At 52.1% G+C, this 17,866-nt stretch overlaps 1 protein-coding gene across 1 annotated transcript in view; it reads left to right on the plus strand.

Annotated features, from left to right (window-relative positions):
- The first annotated feature begins 6,718 nt into the window (after positions 1–6,718).
- The window catches only part of ADCY8 (adenylate cyclase 8), a 185,025-nt gene continuing 173,877 nt past the window's right edge, over positions 6,719–17,866 (plus strand). Inside the window, exon 1 of the mRNA XM_075550577.1 lies at positions 6,719–7,675. Within this exon, the coding sequence (XP_075406692.1) occupies positions 6,719–7,675 (957 nt within the window). The remainder of the gene's footprint in view (positions 7,676–17,866) is intronic.

Consider the following 17,866-nt stretch of genomic DNA (forward strand, 5'->3'; position numbering starts at 1 on the left):
ACCCCCCACCCCTCGCCGGAAGGCATCACAGGTACAGTAGAGTTGAGAGTTCTCAGCACGTCTGGCAAATTTGCAAAAGACTAAACCACAAGAATAGCATTCAAAGTGGCGACATGATCGAGGTGTTTGCCTTTGTTATTTCCATAGGGCTCTTCCCACTTTTTGGGCAGGCGAGGCAGAGGCAAGACACCGGAGGATGAGGAGGGTAGGAGAGGGACCATTTCATCCACTGGATACCTGGTAAATACCTCTATCTAACAAAACATTGGCCATTTCTACATGGCTACATTTATAAAATCCGTGTGCGTCTGCTCATCACCACTATCTTTGGCCAAATTTCCCATCACCCATAACAAAAATTCAGTGCTTTCGAAGCGAGAACTCGCACCTCCACTCCCCTCTCCCAGAGCTCCACTAAGAATCTTTGGTCTATACCGTTTCCTAGTCTAGAGACTTCATATAAGCATGTTTATACAGTATTTATTCTCCAGAGAGAAAACGACGCCGTGCCTGTTTAGCTCTCAGCGAATGGCCTGCGATCCCTAGATGCAGCCGATAAATGCGCATTTACTTTTCTCACAACATCGCATGTAGTTCTTTTAGCCTAAATATACTGCATAAGCCCCACCGGTCTCCAGGGAGGAATAGTAACAGATTGAAAAGTTAAATATAAGAAGTTTTGCAGTATTAAAATAGCAATCAGGCCAATTGCCTTTAAAAGAGAAAAACAATCTCCTTTATCCTCCTCTCCCCTGACTGCACATTAAAAAGCAGGTCTGACACTAGAGCTGGATGAAAGTTTGGTGACATGGATGGAGCCGCAGGAGTGCCGCCCCCCTTCCCTCCAACCCTTTTGTGTTTTTCAATACTATTACTCGTGGACTGTCTGGTAGGTCACTTCTCCAGTGGTGTGTTGTGTGTGTGCACTCATGCTCTTATGACTTCAGTTAAGTCAAGGGTAGGCTCACCTCCTCGTTAACCCAGAGACCAGGGAATGGACTGTGAGCGGAGCAGGTGTCAGCATCTTCCTCTGGAGGGTCTTCCTCTGATTCCCCTGGTGGAGGAACTAGATATTCTGCATCTGGTGTTGTTCCCCATACCCCCTCACACTCTGCCCCCACCCCCACCCCAGGACATATCCCTCTCCTTCCAGGCACAAGAACCTAATTTTAACTAGCTCCTGTGAAGATCCAAAATGTCTAAGAAAAAAAATTTTTTGCTCCTCCCGCATTTGCCAAGGCAAAGAAAGCCTAAGACCCAAAGAAAACAGACACTTGGCTCTTCTCCTGTGAGGTGTGCCGCAATTCAGATGTAGTGCGACCCAAGGGCTTTGCCGTGGGTTCAGGCTCCTGACCTTAGGATGATGGGTCTCTGGGATTCTGTCAAAGCCTCCCTATCCCCCCCCCAAACCATTTCTCTCAACTCAGAGTGACACTATAGGTAGAATTACCCCCATAGGTTTTCCCTGGTGGATCTTCACAAAAGGAGACCGACCTATCTTTTCTCCTGCTGAGCGGCTGGTGGCTTTGAACCAGGAACATTGAGATTAGCCATCAAGTGCTTCATCACTGCACCACTGGTGTTTCTCAAAGCAGTTACGGTCTTTGCTTTTTCCTTGGCGTGCTGCTTCCAGATAAGGCACGCGTGCCCTTTTCCTTTAAGGATCCCCACCTTTGGAGTCTGCCTTGACATGAACACCAGCCTTCCCTTTGGAAACAAGATCTCTCTGGTTTCCAGTCCCCCTGCTGAAACCAGCCCATCTTTTCTGCTGCATGTGAATATTTTATACGGCCGTTGTAGGTGTCAGTGGGCTGATGGGCTTTTGGAAAAGGGCACACTTTTATAAAATTCCAATTTCTATGTTCATGTAAGTCACCTGGAAAGTCCAAGGTGCACAGCAGAAAACCAAATGTCCCCTTCATAAGCACACATACTGCCCCTGTGGCCCAGTACACAGCCACATCACAAAGCAAAGGTGGTGTGATCTAATGAGCCAGGAGGATTCCCACTGACACCCACCCCACCCCACCATGCAAATGAAATGATGTCAACCAAGTCAATTCTTTTGGATGAATCCACTACGTGGATTTATCCATAGAAACACTATCTCTATTTGAAATTTATCACAAATAAATAGTCCCTCTCCCCAAACAAAAAATTATTTTGCTACCTTCATCTGTCCCTTGGCATCATTCTGCCAGGAGCTCGTGTGGCTGACCTGCCTCCCAAGTTTCTCATTTATTTTGCATTTAGAAAAGCAACATCTATTTGACATTTCCATTTTTCTCCGTCCTTTTAAAATCAGGTCAACATCGATTGACAGTGCATTGCAGCTTGTTTATTAAGCACATCGGTGCTTGCTTTATGCAATCCAAGTTTAATCACCGGAGTTATGCTGTCTATGAACCACGAGATCCCGAGCAAATTACTTGGATCTTAGTTCTTGGTGTCCTGGTCAGCAAAATGGGAATAAAAGGGAAGGAAGGCTGTAGATCGTAGCACTGCTGGGCTGAATGGATGGCAAGTTTGTAAAATATCTTAAGAGGGATTTGATACCTAGTCGGTGCTCAATAAATGGTTGTTCCCCTAACTATTATATTCCTGGGCACTAGAGTTTCCAGAAGCTGGGGAAAGGGGTTTAAGGAGAAGCAGGCCTCCTCTTCTAGCCTCCTCCCCGCTTCATGGAAGCAGGTGGTAAACATGCAAGGAAAGAAGGCTGAGACATACTAGAAGTGCCCGGAGTGGCCTGTGGGAGACATCCGAAATTCTCCTGGGAGCTACAAGAAAAAGTTTTATGGAGAGACACGATTTCCCTGACGCTGGAGGTCGAAGTGAACAATGGTTTGGTGGGAATGAAGAGACAATAATAAGAAAACCACACGCAGAGATACAAGTACAGTCCCTGGATCACAGTGGAGACCCAGTCTGAATAACTACTGTAGAATGCATAGATCCATACAAGGAGACCATGGTAGCCTCAACACAATATGGTATCTTCCCTCATTTTAGGGGGTCCCCCCAGTCACTGGTGAGGGGGTTGCATATTCCAAAACGCCCCTCAAAATCTGTGCTGAGCCAATGACCCCATTAAAAACACAGAATGCTTTTGGAAATAAGCTATTGCCTTGCACCCCTGTGGGCTGAATAAGGCTAGAGGCTCAACAGGAAGGAGAACTTTTGATCTCATGTGCTATCCGGGCAACCTATCAAAACTCCCTCCTACATAGACAGAACTCTGGAGTTCATTGTGCAGATGGGATACTGACCCCGGGCTTCAACCTTTGAGATCAAGAAATTCTTGGAGTCTCTCTGTGTAGCAGGCTAGGCTCATTCTCAGTGTGAGTCATTTTTGTCTGATTGGATCCACTCTTCCAAACCCACCCCTGCCCCTCCACTCCTCGGCCTGCCTTCTTTTTGCTGCTGGATAAATCACCCCAGGACAGATCCAGGTTGAAGGATGCTTTTCATAGGAAAGTTCCATCTGCCTTAAACCCTTTCATTTATTCAGACTGAGTGCTCAGGCCCTCAAGGGGAAAGAATTGAGAAAACAGAGAGGTGCCTTCACTGCCAAGTTTGCTAATACGGGTCATTAGCGTTGGTGGCTAGGGGCATTGAGGACAGAGAGGAGACACACCTCCTCTTTCTCTGCTCCTGCTGCTGCTGGGTGGGGGTCTGCAGAAGAATCGCCCAGAACTGGTGGCCCTGCTCTGGGCTCCCTACTCAAGTTAGAAGGATTATTCCCCAGGCTGGTGTTTCAGGGCAGCTAGGAAGGCAGTTGATTCCAAGGCATCCAGGAAGGGAAAAGAAGGTAGTTCCTTTTCCAGGCTGTTGAGGTGGTGGGCCCTAGCTCCTAGTCCTCGAACGATGGGCCAAGGACTTTGGGATATGTGCACCCATTAACAAACAGAGTCATCTACAAACTAGGCCACGCACAGAGTTGTCGTTATTTCTATGAAAAACCTACCTGTGTCTATGGCCCCTTTCTTGGGAGATGGTAGAACCCAAGTCTGGAGGACTGGGATGGAGACACTGCTTGTTTCCTGTGTGTCACACCCCAGAGACAGACAGTGAATGATGAGAGGAGGGGATTTCAGGTTTCGAGTACTTCTGGCTCTGGGAGTCCCTGTAAGGTGGTGACCTGTCCTGAGACTCATCGTGAATTTTGTTTTGTTGTATTTCTTTTTCTTTCTTTCTCTTTTAAAGTTTTCAGCAACACAGCAAACCAAATAACGCTCGCGGCAGTGTGTGGAGTTAGGAGGCGGTTAGAGCTATCTCACGGGGCATCTGGAGCTTCGTGATGACAGTTGGGCTGCCATCCAAAAGGTTAGCAGTTCAAAGCCACCAGCGGCTGTGGAAGAAAGCCAAGGTTTTCTACTCCTGTAAACAATTCCCCAGGCAGGAGAGAGAGGGAGAGAGGGAGAGAGGGAGAGAGAGAGAGAAGTTCTACTGGGCAGCTAGAACTATTATTATCCTCAGGTCAAGTCAAGGAAAAAGGAAGAGAAGTTTTTCGCTCAAGAGAAGATCAAACCGAGGCGCAATCATCAGTCATTCTGCCTCACAGCGACCCTATGGTCGGTCCCTAAAGAACTGTCCTGTGGGTTTCCCAGGCTGTAAATCTTTACGGGAGCAGAAAGCCTCATTTTGCTCTAGGCTAGTACAGAGGAGAGGCAATCGCTGGATCATAAGCAGCAGAGGGGATGGCCAGGTGGTCATTTGGGCTTTCCAGGGGACGCCACAGGGAGCAGCGAAAGCGCCCAGGGCCTGACGTCATTGGCCATCAGCTGACTGCATTGAAGGCCCGGACTCCACAGGCTCCAGCCACAGTTGTGGTGGCGGAGGTGGCTGTCGCCGCTGCTCCGCCAGCCACCTGCAGCAGGGCTCAGGACTGCTGCAGCGGCGGCGCTTGCTCTGCAGACCCAGGGACCTCGATCGGCTCCAAGGTGGCGCGGGCGCAACACGCCCACCCCACTGCGCCTTCGCGCGTCCCCAGCTCCGCAGCGGCTTTGTCCACGACCGCTCCGCAGGAAAGGGGGGCTTCAGTCGGTTGCCTGGCAATGCCTTTCCCACCCCGCTACTCCTTGACCGCTATAAGTGGAGAGAAACTTAGTGTGCAGGGTGCGTAGCGGGTGCTCCTATTTTGACGCTTGTCCCCGGATTTAGGTGGTAAGGAGAAGCCTGAGAGAAGCTACCTGCCTCTATGGATCCGGCCTTCATGGAGGGGGTGGGGGGTCTGCTTTGAGTCTGGAAGTTGCCTTGCCTGGAGACGCGCTGAAGGGAGGGCGGCAGAGAACCCTCCATTCTGAAGCGCTGGGCCCGCAGACCTCCGCACCTGCCAGAGAGAGCAGCAGAGGGTCGTGCCCTTGTGGTTAGCGGAGCGGGGGCCATTGGCGCGGAGGGCAGGCCGGAGGGAACATTGAGCCTCCTGCGCTGCCGCCCCCAGACCCAGGGCGTCCGGGCGAGATCGGGTGTCAGCAGCTCCGCACCCTCACCCCCATCCGTACCCGCTCTGGGGGCGTGGTTTGGCGCGGGGGTGGGTTCAAGTCGCCGCGGGTGTCTGGCCACTCAGAGCAGACTCCGAATTCCTGGCGGTCGCCGGGTGCGGGCGGCGCGCTCCTGGGCGCCAGGCTCACACGCGCGCTTCCCTGGATCCGCAGGCTTCTCGCCGACTTCCCTGCGGCCTGCGGGCTCTCTCTACGTCCACACCTGCCCCCGCGTCTCCGTCTCGGATCCGCACCGGTGGCAGCTCGCAGTCTCCGAGCTGGTGGCTTTGGGGACCTCTGCACTTTTGCCTACCCGCCTCCAGCTCCGGGCCAGATGGACCAGGGAGCGGAAGCGAATTGAAAGGCTTGGGAGCGGCTTGTGCCTTAGCCGCGCCTGGGGCCCTGGGACCTGGCCCTCCCAGAGGGATGCTCCTGGCCCGAGGCCGCGCTGCGCGCTCGCCCGTCGCTCAGGAAGGGGGGCGGGCAGTCAAGAGCCAGTCCAAGAGGCTGCCTCAGTGCGCCCAATTCTCCCAATGAACCGGTTGGCGATTTGTTAGCGGGGAGGCTCCCACCTCCCCAAGCCTCCCGCGGGGCGCCCGCCACTTCGCTGTCCCCACTCGTCTCCTCCTCTGCCCCCGCCCCCAGCTCCGCCCCAACTCCCCATCCCGGCGCGATGGAGTTCTCCGAAGGGCGATGTTCCCGCCGCAGCTGCTAACTTCGCACCAGCCGCCGCCGCGGGTCACCCCGGCCTGTCCGCCTGCAGCCGCCGCGCCGTGGGCGTCCCGGGCGAGCCCCGTGCCGCAGCCAGGAGACGCCCGGCGCGCGGCAGCACCCGCGCGGCGCCTCGGCGCCTCCGGAGAGCAAAGGCTGCGCCCAGAAGCTGAGCAGCCCGGCGGCCAAGGAGCCTGAACCCGAGACGGGGCCGCACGGGCTCCGAGCGCGGGGCTGCAAGGATCCAGCGCCGCGGCCGCCGCGCCCCCAAGCTGCGCGGGCTGGCGCGAGCGGGGCGCCCAAGGACGCAGGAGGCGGTTGCTGTCTTCCCGGCGCCCTTTGGCCTCGGCGCACTATGACCTGACCTGGGCGCCCTCCTGCCCAGGGCTCCTGCCAAGGGGAGGCCGGGCGTCAGACACCGGTCGCCAGGCCTCCTCGGGTTCTTTGGCAACCGCGGCCCCGAGTGTCTCGCCCCCCTCCCCACCACCACCACTCGGTCGGCGCCTCCTCCCCTGCGGCCTGGCGCCATGGAGCTCTCGGATGTGCGCTGCCTGAGCGGCAGCGAGGAACTCTACACCATCCACCCGACGCCCCCGGCCGGCGACGGCGGGAGCGGCTCCCGGCCGCAGCGGCTGCTGTGGCAGACGGCGGTGCGGCACATCACCGAGCAGCGCTTCGTTCACCGGCACCGCGGCGGCGGCGGCAGCGGGAGAGGAGGCTCGGACAAAAGCGCAGCCCCGGCGGGCGGTGGCCCGAACCACCACGCGCCGCCGCTGGCCGGCGACCCGGTGCTGCCGCTCTACTCGCTGGGGGGCTCCGCGGAACGCGCGCACAACACCGGCGGCATCAAAATCTTTCCCGAGCGCCGGGCGAGCGGCAGCGCCAGCGGGGGCGGCGGCGACCTGGGCTTCCTGCATCTCGACTGCGCCCCGAGCAACTCTGATTTCTTCCTCAACGGGGGCTACAGCTACCGGGGGGTCATTTTCCCCACCCTGCGCAACTCCTTCAAGTCCCGGGACCTGGAACGCCTCTACCAGCGCTATTTCCTGGGCCAGAGACGCAAATCAGAGGTGGTGATGAATGTGCTGGACGTGCTGACCAAACTCACCCTCCTGGTTCTGCACTTGAGCTTGGCCTCGGCGCCCATGGACCCGCTCAAGGGCATCCTGCTGGGCGTTTTCACAGGCATCGAGGTGGTCATCTGCGCCCTGGTGGTGGTCAAGAAGGACACCACCTCGCACACATACCTGCAGTACAGCGGCGTGGTCACCTGGGTGGCCATGACCACACAGATCCTGGCAGCAGGCCTCGGCTACGGGCTCCTGGGTGACGGGATCGGCTACGTGCTCTTCACCCTCTTCGCCACCTACAGCATGCTGCCGCTGCCGCTCACCTGGGCCATCCTGGCCGGCCTGGGCACCTCACTGCTGCAAGTGGTCCTCCAAGTGGTCATCCCCAGACTGGCGGTCATTTCCATCAACCAGGTAATTCCTGTCTCCCAGAGGCTAGTTATCAACAAGCTTCTGTAGACCCCAAGGTGTTTTCCCTCGCTTTGTGCCCCCTACCTCTCCTCCACCTCAGGTGCCTTCCACTAAGAGCCCCTTCGTGTCCTGGGGAGCCATTTCAATCTTCCGAAGAGACCCTGTGGGACAGAGTAGAAGCACCCACATAGCTTAGCCAGCTGCCCTCTTTAGGCAGACTGCTACATCTTTTACTGCGGAGTCTCAGGTAGGTTCCAATGGCTGGCCTTTCAGTCAGTAGCTGAATGCTTAAGCACGGACCACCAGGGCTGCTGTCTCAGAGGGAATCAGAACTTACTCATTCCAAAGTTTTGTCCAACCTGACCCTTTGGGAGAGTAATGGATCTCTGACATCCACATTGTTGTCCTACCTACCACATACATCCCCCAGTGCCCTGTGGTCTCTGGAGCAGGAGAAAGAAGGGGGCTGGGGAGAAAGTGATCCACTAGGTCCTCAGGGACTCTGGAAGTCCAAGCTGGGTTTCTGCACGCCCGACCCCAAACCCTCAGTTCTAGAAGGAAGGCGCACCCACATTTGTGGAGGGAGAACTCACACGTCGTCAGTTCTGGTTATTACACTTGATACCCAGTCTTCCAACAAGCCTGGGAGGCATGTTTCAGTGCCTCCCGGATCCAAGATGCTGTCGGCTCTACTTGGGAGGTGAGAGGGCAATTGGTGAAGAACGCAGGTTCTGCTGCTCATCTGAAGAGGGACGTTTTTGAAGTGGCTCCTCTGAAATGGTGTGTGTGTGTGTGTGTGTGTGTGTGTGTGTGTGGTGTCTCACTGACACTATAGGTCTCCTGTTACCTTGTTCTTTCTCTTTCTACCCCTCCCCCATTAAATATAGATAGCTGCGTTTGTGGGGACTGAGTTCCTTTTGTCTGTGGAGCAGGCCTGGGAGGGAGGGCTCCAGTGTTGAAATTCACGATGAGCTATAGACAAAAGCCGGCCTGATATTTTCTTTGCCCAATGTCTGGCAGATCCAAGGGGAACTTGTCACCTAAAGTGCTTTTCAAGCAACAGACTGATGGAAGGTGTTTAGACTCAAGGCCACTTGGCACTGGGCTGGCCAGTGCGCTGCCTCTGAGCCACTTTTATGATGGATGGTAGAAGCTTTAAATACCCGCCCCTTGTGGTTGGCTGGAGCAGATGACTCTTAGCCTGAACAGGTTCTACACCTCTGGAAGCTGTTCATCGTTTGTCCATCATTGACTGGAGGCTCTTAGAGTCAGTTTAGGCTATAAGCTCTCTTCATGATGGTCATTCACCTCCATGGGCTCAGGTGACTTACCTTGCTGGCTACTGCCTTCACAGTGCAACTCAAAGTCGCCCTGCTTGAACCTAACAGTGTGGAAGGTTCATGACTCTGATCATCAGGCCTGGCACGGGGACAAGAAAACCTCTGGGGATAATTGGACCCCCGAACTTTTCAATAGAGCTCATGAACCTCAGCGCCCCCCCCCCCACTTTTTGCTATCCACATATGATCCGATCTCAGTTTGGGAAGAAGGATTGTGTTTTCTTCGTTGTTTCCAAATCTTGTTCGCATAGACGTCTGAACCCCAGGATCTTCTAAGTCTCCCCCTTTCCTTTCACATCCTTTCTTTCGCTCTCTGGAGGGGGTGGGACTTACAATGTACCTGAGATGTCAGCAGAGCCACCTGTCCCCCACTTCCCCCTGCTGCCCCCACTCCCATCACTCTCCTTTCTGTCTCTGCCTTCCTCGTACAACCGACCCCGGCTGTTATCTGATGATCTGGAGAAAACCGTGTTTATCACAACCCACGGCATGTGTCACGTGGCCACCCCTTTCGGTGCACGTTGCTGACGAGGCTTCACCCAGTGAGTTTGGAACGGTGTTTAGAATAACACATCCCCAAGCGGCACGTGATGAATATTCGAAAGTACTAAGTATAGAGATACTTTTCTTGCCAAATGAATCCAGAAAGTCAATCTTTGCTCCATATTTGTTTTCTACGCTACTCAAATACTACCAGATGGGAGAGGATTAAAAATAATCCCCACATGCCTTCCCCCTCCCACCGGATCATAAACAGTTCTCCACAGTGAAAACCCAGGGCCCAGTACAGGCTGGCCACGCTCTTTCGCCTTTCGGTTTGGGTTGGAATGGATGATAAACCCAGGGGTCATAACTGAAGTCACCTTTGACCAGTTCCTCCAGGTGGCCCTCGGCAGCCCCTTCACCTGAAGGCCTGCCTGGGCCTTGGTGGAGGTGGTGGCAAAGCATTTACTCTGGCGCCCTCTAGGGGGCTCACGCATCCATCCTAGTGATTGTGAGCTGGAGGACATAATCAATTAAAACAACAGCAATTATGATTTTCGAATAGGTCTGCTTGGTTTTGAAGGGCCCCTGGTGGCACAGTGATTAAAGCACTCTGTGCTAACTGAAAGGTCGGTGGTTTGAACCCAACACCTGCTATGAGGGAGACAGAGGGCCCATTCGGCCTCTGGTTTAGTCTTGGAAGCTCTGTGGGGCACGTCTAGCCTGCGTATGAGGTCACTGTGAATCAGAATCGACCGGAGAACAATGGGTGTTTGGTGTTCCACACTTAGTGATACCCAAGGCATACTTAAACCCTTCTGATAATCTCTGATAAACTCCCTTTCTGCCGCATGGCCACCCAGTCCTCTCGGTTTTGCAGCTGCGGGTCTCTGCCCTCCCATCTCCCTCACTTCTCTTCAGGCTTCAGAACATCTGCCTCTTTCCCCTCTATCCAATACCTGGCCTCATCCCTACCTCGGGACCTTCTGAGCAGGCTTTTCCAGGTCCTAAGATGGCAGGCATGCCCACTGTCCCAGCCTCCATTCAGTCGTCATGCTCTAGTCAATGGTTCACTCTATTTTCCTTGTCATAGCGCATGGATGACCTGAAACGGTTTCATCTGTGTGTTTGCTGTGTTTTTCCTCTTAACTCCACAGCTTCACAAGAGGATACACTAGTCCAGGGCAAGGAGGCGGTGGACAATGTTCAACAGTTTATCTCAGCACCTAGAAAACTGCCAGAGAGGTAGTAGGTGCTCCATGACAGTGGCTGAAAGAACAGGGACAGTCTAGGCATGCTCTGTCCAGTCGGCTCCAACACTCAGCAATCCCATGCGCCAGAGCAAAGCAAGGCCCGGTCCTGTGCCATCCTCATCATCTTCCTGTGGCAGAAGCCCAGTGTTGCAGCCACTGGGTCAGTCCCTCTCCTTGAGGGCCTTCCTCTCTTTTGCTGACCCTCCACTTTTTCGAGCACAGTGCCCTTTTCCGGTGACTGGTCTCTCTAGCGGCACCCAATATGCCCAGTGGCATCCTCGAACCAACCAAACTCATTGCCACTCTTTGCGACCCCCGTAGGAAGAACAGGGTAGAACTGATCCTGTGAGTGTCCAAGATCATACCTCTTTACAGGAGTAGAAAACCCTGTCTTTATCCAGCAGAGCGGCTGCTGGTTTCGAACTAGCAGCCCAATGTTTAACCACTGCGAATATAGAACACCAAGCCCGAGAGGCCCTGTTGTTGTAAGCTACACTCATTTGAGAGCACATATTCTATGTGTCTCAAGCAGTGTCCTTGGAGATGCCGAAGCACAATCCTGGTACATTGTGCTGCATGGCATGTTAGCTGTGACTGAGCACTTTGCCTGCATTGTCCCATCTAACGGCGATGCAAAGCTGGCATATCACCCTTCAGTTTGACTTCAGGAGAGATCGGGAAAATTCTCTGAAATGTGGAAGAGGCTCCCCAGATTGGATGCCAACAAGGGACAAAGGGAGGGTTCCAACTCAGGCTCCAATCCAGGCATTTTTGGTGGTCCCCTAGGAGTGTCCTGCCTGACACATGAACGTGTGAAATGGTGCAAACACAAGGAGCACCTGTTCCATTGCTCTGCAGGGAGGAGCGCCTCCCTTAGCCCCCAGGTGAGCATCTACTGAGAAATCCCAGGGAGGTTATGAGAGAAAAGACTGAGCTACTGGGCTAGGGCCTTTGTAGCTAGCTCATGCCCTTGCTCAGCTGCTTGGCCCTCTGTCCAAGAAAAGACCAGAACTGATGGATCGTCTGCCCCTACACGAACCTTAATGCCCATTGAGAGGATGCCCATGTTTAACTTCAGGTTTTCTGAAGTCAGACAACTAAAATGAGAGCAGTGTGGCAGTGTGTGCTGGCAGTGGCATTATTTCATGGAAATTGGCATTTTTAAAGTTACCGGTGAGCCCACGCTCACTTTCTAGAATCGAAAAAGCCAAACATAAAATTCAATGGCCATCGAGTCAATCCTGACTCATAATGACCTGTGTTTCTGAGACAGTAACTCTTCACAGAATTTTCCATGCTTGGTAATATTCCAAGAGTAGAAAGCCCCATATTTCTCTTTTCAGAGTGGCTGGTGCTTTCAAACTTCTGACCTTATAGTTTGAAACCCAACACATAACCACTACACTACGTGCACACTATCTCTCCCTCCCTCCCTGTGGACAATAACTGCAGATGCCTGCAGATGCTCTGTGCCAGGCAACCAACCCGTGTTCACCTGGAGCATGGGGTACCTGTGGGTACCGGATGGATTCTAGAACGGGCTGCTCAGGAGATTGGTTGCCAGGAGCAAAGGGATGATTTATCTTCCCCCCACACCCACCCCCATTCCATTACAGCATTTACGCTGAGGCATCTAGGTGTCACCCAAAGAAGCTATTGGGTTGGCCATGTGCCAGCCTCGTGATCTGATCTGTTGGGGATTGCACCACGGGAATTCATAAGGGTTTCACTGCCTGGTTCTCACAGTGGATTGCCAGGCCTTTCTTCCTACTCCCTCTTAGTATGGACACGCCCCTGAACGCTGTCCCTCAATACTGAAGCTTCAACCCACAGGTGGTGGCTGTGCGTGAGAAGCATTGGAGGGGAATTGAACCCCTCACGGGTGCCAGCTTCCAGATTCTCACACGCTGATTTGTCTTCACACGTCTTAAGCAAACTGCACCTCTGAAGATTCCTCACCTACTGACGTTGTATACAAATAAATGATTAACGACAAGGTTCTATCTGCTGAGTTCTCTCACAGGGCAGTCAAATGCTATAATTAGCATTTTACTCGGTTTTAATTGCTGGTGATGAGAATATGAGCAACCTAACATTTATAAGCCCCCTCATTCTCATTCTTCAGCTCATTAGTGGTCAGATAGGGAAAAATCATTTAGTTATTGGAAAACCCAGAGGTAGAAGTATTTAACCAGAAAGAAGGCTGCCCTGTGCTTGCCTCTGGGGGATTCAAAATGTTCCAGCCAGTGGCTAATGAGTCTCCTCCACCTTGGGGAGAAGTAGATAAGGGGAAGTGTCAGCGTGGAGGAGATTTCTCTGAGATAACTGCCAGCCCCAGGCTCTGGCAGTGCAAATCCAGGGGAGCTGGAGCTCAAGGTCAAGCTGTCTGCCTCAGACTTGAATTTTGCTGGCAGCTCTTGCCTCCCTGTCTACACACATGTCCCATCTGGCAGTCTAGATCCAGATTCAACTGCAACTCTGTTTCCAAGAAAGCCTCCTCTTTCTCTGGTGGAGTGGCTGGTCATTTCGAACTGCTGACCTTGCAGTAAGCAGCCTAGCGCATAACCCGCTCCACCACCAGCCCCTGTTCAGTTGCTTTGTGGTTAAGTGTCCTCGAGCCGATTGTGACTCAGTGACCCCTGTACCGTCCTCACCTCTCGATGGTTCTTAGCTTTGAGCCCATTGTTGCAGCCATCCAGCCATCTGGTCCAGGGGCTTCCTCTTTTTCCATCGACCCTCTCCTGAGCAGGGGGGCCTTCCTCCCTGGGACTGGGTTCTTTTGGTAATGTGTCCAAAGTCCGTGAGAAAAGTCTCCCCACCTTTGCTTCTAAGGAGCATTCAGGGAAATGAAGTCATGGTCGGTCAACTGGATTAATAGCAAGGGCCATTTTCAACCTCTCACCGGGCCTTGAAAAAGCATCCTTGGAGAAAAAACATGCATTTGTACTGGGTGCAGCAGTAGTATGGGGCGACAGGGCACAACGAGGGGAGTGAAGGCGGTTCTGTCTGGCGATTGAATCCTCTCGTCTGATCATGTGAACCAATGATCCATAGGGTGAGTGACCCACATGTACTACAGGTAAATGGAAGTGTCGGGGCTTCTGCGTTTCTTGTCCAAATAAAGGGTCCATTTGGAGTTCCGGAATGGTACAAATAATTAAACCCTGGGCTAATCACCAAACAAGCTGGGCGTACCAACACCCACTCTGAGGTGGATCCTAACAAAGACTTGGCAACCGGTCTCCAACAGCCACAAACCCAACGGAGCTCCACGCTGACGTATTCAGGTGGCCCTCGGTTGGAGTCAGCTCAGTGTCCATGGGCGATGGCCACTTTATGTCCAGGAAACTGCACGTAGCTCTCACCATCCCCATTTGGTAGGAAAATTGTCGCCTCAAAGCCCAGTGCTCATAAATAGCCATTGCATTGGGACTGGGCTCTGATTTACATCGAAAGGTTGGCAGTTCCATTCCACCAGCTGCTTTGAAGGAGAACGACGCAGTCGTCTAGTCCCTGAATATTACAGCCGGGGAAACCTCGTGGGGCAGCTCTGTCTTATAGGGTCATTGTGAGTTAGCATGGACTTGAGTTATAGGGTCTGTCTTATAGGGTTATTGTGAGTTAGCATGGACTTGATGGCAGTGTGCGTGCCTTTTGCATTAATAGTGAAAGTTGTACATTTCCCCTTAAGGAGACTCGTACAGGTTTTAAACAACACACTGCAGCATCCCAGCCTATCTGAGAAACCTACCTTTCAAAAGCAGTTGTGAGCGTCCTCAGCCTTCCCAAGAGATTCCAGCGACTGGCAAAAAATGGAAACATTATTCTCTCTTACTTGTGAAAAATACCCAGAGACTGTCCTTTTTTTTTTTTTTCAGGCTTGTAGCAGAAAATGGGCCTTGGCAAAGGGTATTTCTAACGGCTGCTGAAATGACCAATTAAATATCTTCATCGTTAGTCAATCGTTACCTTTGCCCTGAGCAGCAAATGAGTGTGGGGCTGGCATGTGTAGAGAGAGTCTGGAAAGAGATCGAAATGCCTTTCGAGATTGAATGATGATTTCTTTTCCTGCGAATCAGGAATGTCACCTATTGGGTATCCAGGGTCCGTGCATCTTTAGACAAGAATTGGGAAGCCTTAGGGGTGGCCTCTGGCTCACGGCAGCCACGGCTGCCATATCACCTTAAGCAGGACAGATGTGTTAGTCCTATTTACACTTGGATGATGGATGGCGTTTTTAAGAGCTCATCAAAAAATAAGGGAATCCAAGCAGAAAAATGAGAGATTAAAAGGGGGTGGGGAGTAGAGGGTAGGGGTGGGGGGAGCCATTTATCCGGAATTCAGTGCTGTCGGCAGTGTGTAATCAGAGGACTCTACTGTCGTCATCTGACGTGACATTTCACTGTTGTCTAAATATTTCTCGGGATGCTAATTTATTCATTTCACAAGTGGGTCTGTTTGAATTGATCCGACATGTGCTTGTTTTCAGAGCATAGGGAGGCACTTGGATCGCTCAGCCCAGTCTGCCTCTTTCGCATCCAGCCAGTGGGCTCAGGGAGGCCAGTCTGCCTGGGGTAGGAAGAGCTAGAGGCTGGAGACGCCGGAGAATTTGTATGCGACGTAGGTTTGAACCACAGGGTGACCAGAGAGAGGCCGGGTGATATAAATCCTTCCTCTGCCACCTTTTCCCTGGACCTGGAGTGGAGGAATGTCATTGTGCGAGCTGGCCAGCGCAGGAGCATAAGCCCGAGCTTCCCCAGGAAATGTAATTGGATTTACACACTCAAATGACATCATGTGAGTTGTGTTTATGAAGGACTATTTTAGGAAGGCAGGTCACTAAACCGGCACTTGGGAAGCCGGCTGTTCTCGCGGTGAGATTGTTCTCAGGCAGCTCTGCAGGGAGAAGAGAGGAATTAACCTCTGAGATGCCAGGCGTGCCGACAGACCTTTCCAGGGAAGCCCAGCCGCCTGCTTGGCGGAAGCATCATTTCACCTGCGCACACAAATGCTGGGGCTGCTTTACTGACGGACAAACCGGGGCACATTACACCAGGGATTGGCAGAGAACGCTGGCTCGTAGCTGTAGCTGCATTGGATTCTGAATCGGCAGGTGTCTCACCTGATGCTTGAATTTCCTTCAGCTCTGGTTGCTGTTCCTGCTATGGCCCTCCGGTGAGTTCCCCCCTCATGGTGGCCCTACGGATAACAGAACAGAACGGGGTTCCAGCCTCAAAACGGCCCCTGTGCTTGAGGTTTTCATTGAAGCCACTGTGCCCTGGCAGCCTATCTCGCGGACACTCTTCCTCTTATGTGAGATTGGCCAAGTAGCCATTCATGGGACAGTGAGGCTCAGTCACCAAGTCACAGGGCACGGACATCAGTTCTTCTTTGGGCTTCTGTAGGCAACGTCTCGCTTTCACATGCATATGAGGCAATTGAAAATACCATGGGTTCATTTGAACAGTGTGTCAGTCTGGGTAGACTAGAGAAACAATTCCATGGACTCCCATATGTGTATAAGAAAAAATTTCTATACAACAGCAACACAACATTGAGAAAACATCCCAGCCTAGTCCAGATCAAGTCCGTAAGTCCAATATTAGCCCATGTTTCCGATTTGTCAATCTATAAAGTCCTCTTCAGACTCATAAAACACATGCAATGATGCTGAATGCGGATCATCACTGATCAGTGGATAGAAAGTCTTTGGGGCCAGTGGCATTGTAAGCGTCTCAGTGCTGGCAGGGATCTCTTTGTGGCTTCTCCAGCTTCCAAGGTCTGGTTGTGTCCATGTGGCTTGTCTTCTGCAATGTCTCCCAGAGAGTAACAGAAAAAGAGAGGTGTCTTCCGCCTCAAAGGAAGAAGTCCCAGATTTCCCAGAATTCTCAGGAGAAGGCCATGCCCACACAGAAGTCTCATTGACTATCTCCAGAGTCCAGCCTAGACTCCACCCCTACACTCTTAATCCTTAAATAACACCAGATTAGGTGATTGCCACAAACAGAGAGCCCTGTTGGCATGGTAGTTAGGAGGTGGGCTACGATCCCCATGCCAAGGTTCAAACCACCAGACCCTCTGTGGAGAAAGACGGGGCTGTTTACTCCCTTAAACGGTCTTGGAAATCCACAGGGGACAGTTCTACCTTGTCCTACAGGGGCGCCATGAGTAGGCATGGCCTCGATGGCAATGAGTAGGGTTTAGATACAGCTGAGTTCTCCAAATGACAGCCTTACTTTTGAACGCCTTAAAGAGATCTTTTGCAACATGATATGCCCAGTGTAGACACATTGCTTGATTTCTTGACTGCTATGTCCAGGGCCTTTGATCGTGGATACAAGTAAAATAAAAACTGGGGCAATGTCATTCTTTTTCCACTTCCCATGACTCTGTCTTATTGGTCAAATTGTGAAAAATTCTCTTTCTTTCTTTTCATTTAGCTAGATCATGTATTTTCCTGTGTGCAAGACTTGGCACATCCTTAGTTTCTGGGGCTTCCTATCCCCCCACTGCTTCACCTGTTGCCTCCAATGCCTAAACCCAGGTGCTGCTAACCAAAAAATATCTTTGAAGCATAAAACTCGCCCAAATCAAGAAATGGCCAAAGTATGCTTGGTGAGGATATGAGCTAGAGGTGTATTGAAACCACCGTCGTGCAACAATTGCATTTTAAAACCACACATCTCTGCCTAAGATGCAAAATAGTCACAGGAGACCAGCACTATTCCCAGTGGCTCCAGTGATTGACTCATTTGGATCTCATGCGGGTTTCTGAAGATCTGTAAGTCATGACGGAGCAGACAGCCTGGTCTTTCTACCGAGAGTTGGCCAGGCGACTGGAACTTCCCAGCTTGCAGTTAACACTGAATTTTGTGAAGAACCCACCCTCATCCTGAGTCATCTGCTTAGCTGTGGACTGGAGTAAACAATTTGAGAATCTTTTCTCTCTTGGTTTTTTGTTTTTTTAGCGTGTGTGATTATATACGGAATACATATGATTGCTTATAAAAGATGGACAAGTAAAAATTAGGAGATTCCTACTCAAAACATATTTCTCTAATGCAAAGCCTGAGGCGAAGAAATGCAGGCAAACAAAATCTGGCAAATAAGACCAAAGG

Source organism: Tenrec ecaudatus, chromosome 5 (genome assembly GCF_050624435.1).
Source record: "Tenrec ecaudatus isolate mTenEca1 chromosome 5, mTenEca1.hap1, whole genome shotgun sequence".
Lineage (NCBI taxonomy): Eukaryota > Metazoa > Chordata > Mammalia > Afrosoricida > Tenrecidae > Tenrec > Tenrec ecaudatus.